Below are 10000 nucleotides of genomic sequence, written 5' to 3' on the forward strand. Positions count from 1 at the left end.
AATAAATCTCTCAACTGGTGCATCTTCCTTATCCCATCGTCACATTTCTTGCTTAGTGTCTTTGGGTGCATCACAACTTTTCATGCTGGTTAAACATGATCTTCATCTGCTTTCCTCACTCCATTTCTCTCACTGTACAAACCTATTGCTAACAAATGCTTTTCGCACTTACACATTCCGGAACATCAAGGTTAGCTTTGGCATACATCTACATCTACATTAACACCTACACCCACACCCATCACCACACCCACACCCACACCCAAACCCTCACCCAGACACGCCTACACCCACACACACCTACACCCACACACACCTACACCCACACACACCTACACCCACACACACCTACACCCACACACACCAACACCTACACCCACACCTACACCCACACCCACACCTACACCCACACCTACACCCACACCCACACCTACACCTACACCCACACCTACACCCACACCTACACCTACACCCACACACACACCTACACCCACACACGCACCTACACCCACACACGCACCTACACCCACACACGCACCTACACCCACACACGCACCTACACCTACACACCTACACGTACACCCACACACACACCTACACCTACACTCACACCCACACTCACACTCACACCCACACCCACACCTACACTCACACCCACACCTACACTCACACCCACACCTACACTCACACTCACACCCACACCTACACTCACACCCACACCTACACTCACACCCACACCTACACTCACACATACACCCACACACACCGACACCCACACCCACACCCACACCCACCTACACCCACACACACACCTACACCTACACCCACACACGCACCTACATCCACACCCACACCTACACCCACACACACCCATACCTACACCCACACACACCCACACACACACCCAAACCCACACACACCCACATACACCTACACCCACACCTACACCCCCACACATCTACACCCACACCTACACCCCCACACATCTACACCCACACCCACACACACCTACACCCACACCAACCCCCAACCACACACATACACCCACACACACATACACCCACACACACATACACCCACACATACATACACCCACACCGACACGTACACCCACACACATATACACCTGCATGCATGCACGCATTCATATGCGCATGTACATGCACACGTACACGTGTAGACACACACACACACACACGCACACACACACACACACACACACACACACACACACACACACACACACACACACACACACACACACACACACACACACACACACACACACACACATTCATATGATTATATAATTACCTTTGCCAAATGGTAATTGCATAATCACAGGCTGTGTGTCTGCCTTCCTTCATTGGTTAGTAATTTAGATGGTTCATTTATTACAAGATAAGGTAAAAATTTATTGATGGCTTGTGATGAAAATACTTGCCGAGGTACCTATTGGTGTACAAATTTTCCCTGTTATCACGAACCAGTGTATGTCCAAGAAATTTCTTATATATAAATCGAGTTTCAGGTTTTTCAATGCATGTAAAATCCCGAACACCGCCATTATACTGTGTGCCACATCTCAGCATTGGGAAGAAATTAGGTCACATAAATTAGAGATAAAACAGGCATTGGTACCCTGACATCAAATACACATAAAACTCAAAATCGACAAATTGGTGGTTATGCTGCTTCGAGAAAACAGATGAATTGGAGGACTTGCTTATCTGGGGCAAAGGTTATCACTGTTAATCCATTAAATTTTGGTGTATTGCTTCCCACTCATTTCCAAAAATGCAGGCTTTACATGATTGGCTACTCTCCCATGTGTGACACCTCACACAAACACTTGTGTGAGGTGTCAGTACTACTTCCCCCCGCTTCTGCAGTGTTACTATTGCTTTTTCTGCATAAGTGTTTTTGCCATTTTCCAAGATGTGTATTTCTCAAGATGATAATAGAAAGTTTTCATTGCACAGAATCTCTATCATCTATCTAGGATGTCTATAAGTGTGTATTGGCAATAACAATAAGTAACACTTTATTATTTGTGCCATTTTAAAAATATGGTACTTTCCACACTCGTGGTGGAAATAATACAAGAGCCCTTTCCTAAACACTGACTAAGTCTAATCACCCTCCAAAAGCTTTCTGCACGCATGGTGAGTCATTCTTGTTACCCAAGCCTTCATCCAAAATTCTCATGACGAGATGTTCCTGTCACCCCAACCCTTAGCCAATTTTTTTCACGAGTGCATTTTCATGTCACCTGCCATGAAAGCCAAATTTTTCTTAATGTGATGGTCACTTTACCTGGATTGTAGGAGTTGATGGCACATAGGTTAACAGTGATTGATGGTATATATATGATGAATTAGATTTACAGACCTAAACAGTGATAGATGGTCGTATATTGTAAAATATATTTCTCAAGTCTCCAGTTCATCATATCAAAATCAAGAGTTTTTTGATAATTATCATCTTTGATTTTCCCTTGATTAGAGTGAAATATAATTGCTTGATTAAGGTAATTTGAATTTGAATATGAATTTTTACATCAGTATATTTTCTTAATTGCACCTTGATAGTTTTTTCAGATTTTTCCTCATTTATTTTGGTCCATTTTTCTTATCCTTTATTCCTTAATCTTTTTAACTCAGTATGATATTATTCCTTAATCTTTTTAACTCAGTATGTTATTTGTGATCACATTAGGATTTGTAGGATCTATAGTGGATCTGTGCTGATATGTGTATACCTTCAATTGATATCATACATATGACATAAAAAAAGAAAGAATCATGGCTCAAAAATGGTACAGCCTTCCAGTTTTTACTCCAGCCTTTTACTTTTTTATAGTTTCATGATTTCTGTATTTTTAGTCTCTTTTAATGTCTAACCCATAAGAGAGCACAGAGCACAGGGATATGACCCCTCCTCTTCCCCTTTTTATTGTAGTAAAGACACTTGAAACAGAGAACATGTATAGGTGTGCATTGATACCAGTAAGCTCTATAACCATAAAGTCTCGGATATTTTTTTTCTTCATTTTCTCCTTGAGCTTTTCTCTTTCTTTGTACTACGTGTGTTTACTTGTACTCCAAGATCCATGATATCTCAGAGAGGTAACTGTATATATCTTTATTATTGTTTGTTTTTAGTTTAATGTCCTTTCTGCAAAATCTATGGTCTTGTTAGTTTGTGTTTCTCTCAAGTTGTGTATTGTCTACTTTTTGTAGATGTGTCCTGCATCCCTTTTTTTCAGAATATGCATCTGTATATATTGTTCCTCCCATAGTTCAAAAAAACGTCGCCCTCCCTTACCATCTCCTCATCCCCTTTCTCTTCATCCATTTATCCATTTCTTATCCCCACCTTACTCTCTCATACCACCTCCTTATCCTCCCCCATTTCTCCATTTATCAACCCCTACGCACTCTCAGTCACCTCTTTCTCCTCCTCATCCCACCCCTATTTTTCCACTTCTCACCTTATTCGAACCTCACCATTCTTATCCTCCCCATCCCACCCCTATTTTTCCACTTCTCACTCCTCCTCACTCTCACCACCACCTCCTCCACCCCATCCCCTTACCTCTCACACCCGCCTAGTCCCCACCACTTGTCTGGCACACCTGTGTGGACGATACATATGTTGTAGTTACCCTGACTCTCCCTCACTCTCTCACCTGCAGCAGACGAGGTAACATGTCTGAGATATCAGGGGATGGTGCACCTGTCGACCCAGGGCCTCTGGTGGTAAGAAATAAATTTACAGTGGTGATTGGTGGTGGAATTTGTTTCGTTTTGTTTTGAGAATTATTTTAAAGTTTTGTTTTTGTTTTTTTTACTGTCTTTCTACACACTTGCTTGGAGTGCTGAAGCATTTCTGTTTTATTTATATTTTCTTGTTTTCCTGTTGGTGAATGGGGCTTGGGTTTGTAATTTTATACAGTGTGTGCAGAATGATCTCATGAAACCTTTTTGCAAGTATTTTGCTTTATAGTAAAACAATAATTATCCCATTAAATGTGATACCATAAATTCTTATCATTGAATTTTATATTACTACTATCAGTGGTGTTACAAGAGTCACACATAGGTGTCAAAAAAGGTAAAAAAGAAAAAGAAAAGAAGCAGATGAAGATAGTGATGGCTGGGATTGTACTTTGAAAAATACGTATTTATGTAATAACTATAATTCTTATGAATGGTCCTGTTTTTAGAATATTCACAAGAACTGTACTTTATTTGCACAAATGATACCTTGAAAATAATGATAAATGAATGATGATAAATTGATTTAATGAATTGAATATATAAGTGTAAGATTATACAGTTTAGAAAAAAATATTTATCACTGTAAGAGCTTATCTGTTGATTATTTGAAGTTTTAGGAAAGGTTAAAAGCAAGAAAAGAAGGAAAAAGATTGATAAATAGAGAAATGGATGGATAGATAGATAAGTAGGTAAATAGATTAACAAGTACATGTTTTAATAGGTGAGTAAATAGATTAGTAAATAAATAGATAAGTAAATAAATGAATAAGTAAATAAATAGATAAATGAATAGATAAATAGATAGATAAATAAGTAATAAATAAATAAATAAATAAATAAATAAATAGATAAATAAATAAATAGATAAATAGATGAATAGATAAATAGATAAATAGATATATAGATAAATAGATGAATAGATGAATAGATAAATAGATAAGGATAAGAATAAAGAGAGAAAGAAGAAAGAAAAGAATATACAGGCAAGAACAGTCATAAAATGATAACGACTGGCTGATAGTAACAACATATCTATGTAAATGTGAAATTAGGTGGGAAGGAAGTTGGAATGAATTCAGGAGAAACTTCGTTAAGACATTTCTTCAAGCTAAAAAGGATGGGGTGGATTGTGCAGTATGCAGGGTAATCTACTCATTGGGTTACGGGTCTCTCCTCACGAGCATGTTTTGTTTTTCGTGTTGAGTTCCATCCTGGACAAGCACAAGGGAGAGGCCAATAAGGGAAGGGCAGTGTTTGTGCGCGAGACAGGTGTGACCGGTGCTACAGTTCCCGGAAAGCAAAACGTTAATTGCCTTTTCTTTCTTTTTTTTCTATTATTATTATTTTTTAGCTTTTCTTTCTTGATTACTGCATGTTTTCTATTCTTATATCCTTTATTCATTTTCTTAAGTCTTCAATTATTTCTTGTCTTTATTTGGAAATGAAGAAGAAAAAATTGATAGACATTAGCAAAAACCAGCTATCAAATTCAGTCCATTTGAAATAGAATGATAGAACTAGGTGCGATGTGTTGGGATTAATTAGATCTGTAAGCTCCAAGTATATTATTGTGAACTGCTGTTGATCAGAGAGGAGTGCCTTGAAAAAACAAATAAAGGAAAAACCGTCGCTGTTGATCATACTTAAACTGTACTCGAGGTAATGACTGTTTCATGTTGAATCAGTTTTATTTCCTGATGCTGTTATTAGATAGTGATGAACTTTGACGCTTTTGGTTTCTCTGGCAGTGCAGATATATCCTGGAACATTTTTAAAATTTCTTTTCCACCGAAAAGGTTAAGTGATTAAGAGTGTAAGGCAGGGAAAGAAAAATGTTTGAAAATAGAGAAATCGTTTACTTGTACGGTCAAAATTCCTTAATGAGTGTTGAAAGCGAGTCTCTGAATTTGGTATGTAAATTGATGTTCGTATGCAGATCAGAGTAGTAACAGAGAACGAGCAGAAAAAGAAAATAATTTGAAATGGGGAAAAAAAAACATTAGAATGGTATTAACCCAATGCTGCCGGGTAAAAATATTTGGCAAGTGGACGTAATAACAGAATTGTTGGCGCGTATTGACAGTTTCCCCTGTTTGTGCCCAGCTCATTCGGTAGTTTGCGAGCGACATTTGGTACCTAAAAGCTTTTATATTGCTATAATTTATAAAGATATTATAATTTTGAAGGATTACCTTCATTATAGGTACTATTGCCAAAATTCTTTACCATATAAAGGAAGCCGCTACTATTGGAGAAAAACAAACTCCGTCTGATGAGCCAGTGGCGTGGGAATGGTCGTGATACAATGCCATCTATTTTTCTGTCCACATCAGCCATGGCATGTATGTGCATTTCACCAGGCGGCTAGTGGTTAAGAAGCATGTCTATATAATTGTAGTTGGCTGGAATATATATATAGCTTAAGAGTACATGAGCAGAGGTCATTGAAAAAGAAAAGTTGGGGTTGACAATTCAAGACATTGCAACGAGATGTGTAATGGCCATATTTTGGTGTTATAGTTTCTTTAAAAATATTCTTGGGTTTTATGTATCTTCATACAGTTCCCCCTAATGATTATGTGTTTTGATTTTCCTAATGTATTCTCTATTTTTTTTACTAATTATTGTTGTTATTACAAGATGAATGTGGCGGAGGTGATTATGGTAGTGACAGTATGACGATGATCACAGTGATGGTGATTGTGATGGTAGAGGTGGAGATGGAGGAGGTGAAATTATAGGTTGAGGCGGAGGTAGAGATAGAGGTGGAGGCAGAGGTAGAGGTAGAAGTAGAGGTAGAGAAGGAAATGGAGGTGGAAGTGGAAATGGAAGTGGCAGTGGACGTGGACGTGGAGCTGTAGGTGGAGGTGGAAGTGGAGGTGGAGGTAGAAGTGGAGGTAGAGGTGGAGGTGGGAGTGAAGGTACAGGTGGGAGTGGAGGTGGAGGTGGAGGTGGAGGTGGAGGTGGAGGTGGAGGTGGAGATAGAGGTAGAGGTAGAGGTAGAGGTGGAGGTAGAGGTGGAGAATAGATTTTCTTACCTTAATGGTTATTTCATTTTCAGATGTAAGTAGTGTATTTTTTCCTCTTGTACAATAACAGCTACAGTACAAACAAAGATGAAGAATACAGTAAAGCCTCACATTTGTTGAGTAGTGGGTATTGAGATAGCTCATCAGATGTGAAAAAATTGAATGGAAAAATCTAATTAGTACTAGGGGTAGGAGCATCTCCAATCAAAATGGCTTGTTTGATGCTTAAAGAAACTGATTTCTTTGTGTATCATTCTTAGCTATCATAATATGAAATTAAGGGGAGCAAATGAAAAGTATGTTTTAATTGTAATCTTTTGTCCAGTGATGATGAGTGAGAGATTGTCATTGAGAATTCATCTGTAACTAATGCAATTCTATCACCTTTGCATTGTCTGTGTGCCTTGTGACTTTTTTTTGCGTATATTTTTCTTATTGCTTTTATGTTTACAATTGTCCATATCATCGTCATCAGTCTTTGGCTGGCTCCCTCCTTCCCTCGTACTTGTGTATGAATGACTGCTTATCAATGCCTGTTGTATGACAGTCATACATGTCACTTAATTGTCTGTGAAATTATCTACTGCCTTCAGTGATGGTCAGATGCAATTTTTGTTGTCAGACATGCACAGTAAATGTAAAGGTTGTCAAATGCTAATTTGCTGTATGCAAATATACCAGATGTTAGGGTTAACTCTACCTAATCATGCTCACAGTTTATGTATGTTGTATGAATGAGGAAAATGGATGCCCAATGTTACACAAATATTTTAGCAAATAAACAGATGTAGAGATTCTATATGTATTTTAAAGCACATACTTGATGTGATTTGATAAACACAGTTTATATGCTTTGGGGTTTGATTTGCATGATTATCTTGTCAGAATTTTAAAGATTTTGCCCTTAAAAATATTAATTCTATTTTAATATGCTTTTATACATGTTTATTGATAACTCTGTTACAGAAAACTGGCTTTATTAAAAGAAATTATCCTGCTATTACTATTTTTAAGGTTATTATTATTAGTCCACTGCTGTTGGGAATTACACCATCTACTCTAGTTTTCTTTTGTGAAATTTGCTTGCACACAAATGCTTAGCCACCATGGAAGTAATAAGATGGCTTACGTGACCTCATCTGATTTCCCATTTCCTTGAATTATGGGATTTTTTCTCTAATGGTATTGATATGGATGTTATATTATTATTGACATTATGATTGTTGTAATGTTATTAACAGTTATAGTAATAGAAAATAAAAAAATCCTTTTGAAAATAAATCAAAAGAGTAAACAGGTGTGATAGGTAGGGCTAGTAATTGACTCCCTTATAATTAATCACTTTTGGAACCATGAGTAAAGATAATTCATGAAGAGAATACACATTAGACATGGTATGCATTTTTCCGATCTTGATATCAATGGGCAAATCAAAGATCTAAAATCCTTCATCTTGCTCATACTGGCCTTCTTTTGCAGACCCTGGAGTCGGTGGAGATCCCAGTGATTGGCACGGCTTCCACAATGGAGGCTTTCATCTATGGCTCCTTCACCCTCTTGGCCCTCTTAGCTCTGGCCTTGCACTTCCTCTCCCTGAAGACCAAGAGCCAAATCACGTCAGCCAATAACCCTCACTTCAAGAAGTTCCAATATTCGTTTTTCCTGGTGTACTTCATGGCATTGTTCTCTGACTGGCTGCAGGGTCCTTATGTGTACAAGCTTTATGAACACTATGGTTATGCCAGCAACCAAATAGCCCTCCTGTATGTGGTGGGTTTTGCCAGCAGCGTCATCTTCGGGACAACAACAGGACCCCTGGCTGATCGGTTTGGTCGTAAGAAGATGGCTCTCTGCTTCTGCATCATGTACTCCTTCTGTTGCCTAACAAAACTCAGCTCCAGCTTCTTCTGGCTATTCATGGGTAGGGTTTTTGGTGGTATATCTACATCCATGCTCTTCTCAACCTTTGAGTCATGGTATGTCTATGAGCATACAGAGACGCATGACTTCCCTAGTGAGTGGCTGTCAGTGACCTTCTCCAAGGCAACCTTCTGGAATGGTGTGCTGGCCATAAATGCTGGGGTGTTTTCTAACATCTTTGCTGAGACCTTGGCCTTTGGACCAGTTGCTCCCTTCATGCTTGCCATTCCCTTCTTGATCATGGCAGGTCTGATCATTTCGCAGACCTGGAGAGAAAATTATGGAAATCAGGCGATCGATTTGAGGAAGTCCTGCATGGAAGGTCTTCGGTCCATCTTGTTTAAGGATTCTATCCTATTCTTGGGTGTGGTTCAGTCTCTCTTTGAAGCCAACATGTATATTTTTGTATTCCAGTGGACCCCTGTCCTGGGACCTGGACACCCTCCCCTTGGCATGGTGTTTGCAAGTTTCATGGTCTGCATTATGATTGGCTCGTCCATATATTCCATGCTCTTCTCCAAGAAGTATTCGGCTGAACAACTCTTGCTGATGGCGGTTGGTATGGCTATTGTAGCCATGTCTTTGTGCATTTATTCCACCAGCGGCAACCACTTGTACCTCTCCTTCCTTGCCTTCCTCATTCTGGAAGTGGGTGTTGGCATGTACTTCCCAGCCATTGGGTACCTGCGGTCCCAGGTCATTCCAGAGGATCTGAGAGCAGGTATCATGAACTGGTTCAGAGTCCCAACCAATATCATTACATGTGCTGGTCTGCTGCTTGTCCACAATAATACTATTATTAGTTCAACTGAATGTATGTTTGCAATCTGTACTGGAATGTTAGTTATTGCATTATTTAGTAATATGAAGTTTATTTCTCTATACAATAGTAACAAGACTTTGATCCCCCAAACTGAAGATAGAACACCATTGACAAAAGAGGAGTCTTAGTGTGTACAAAACATAAGAACTTTGGAATTAAATATATAGGTAAATAGTGGAAGAGAAACTTCATTTATGGCAGAACTAGGCTAGAAAGTTTAGACACAAATTTTGTGTATGGACATATAGTTCAGCTTTATATTCCACAAAATATTCAGGAGAGTTTTATATACTGTGGGACATTGATTTAACTCTTAGATGCACTTTTCTGTTTTTGTTTTATAGGATTCCTAATTTTTTTAGAATGGTATAGATAGAGAATGCCATGGGGTCAGGATGATGACATAGATATTGCAGTTTTATTTATCAGCCAACATGACATTATTA

General features: G+C 38.7%; 1 protein-coding gene across 5 annotated transcripts in view; it reads left to right on the forward strand.

Annotated features, from left to right (window-relative positions):
• LOC113805687 (molybdate-anion transporter) overlaps positions 1-10000 on the forward strand; it is a 17014-nt gene that overhangs the window by 4962 nt on the left and 2052 nt on the right. For 2 of the 5 annotated variants that reach the window (XM_027356737.2, XM_027356739.2), the window contains exons 3-4: positions 3698-3761; positions 8291-10000. The exon at positions 8291-10000 is cut by the window's right edge and continues 2052 nt beyond it. In XM_027356737.2, coding sequence (XP_027212538.1) covers positions 3698-3761; positions 8291-9682 — 1456 coding nt within the window. In that variant the 3' untranslated portion in view covers positions 9683-10000. The remainder of the gene's footprint in view (positions 1-3697; positions 3762-8290) is intronic. The other 3 variants (XM_027356742.2, XM_027356740.2, XM_070133304.1) reach the window with 2 other exon arrangements.

The sequence above is a fragment of the Penaeus vannamei genome, chromosome 18 (genome assembly GCF_042767895.1).
Source record: "Penaeus vannamei isolate JL-2024 chromosome 18, ASM4276789v1, whole genome shotgun sequence".
NCBI classification, from domain to species: domain Eukaryota; kingdom Metazoa; phylum Arthropoda; class Malacostraca; order Decapoda; family Penaeidae; genus Penaeus; species Penaeus vannamei.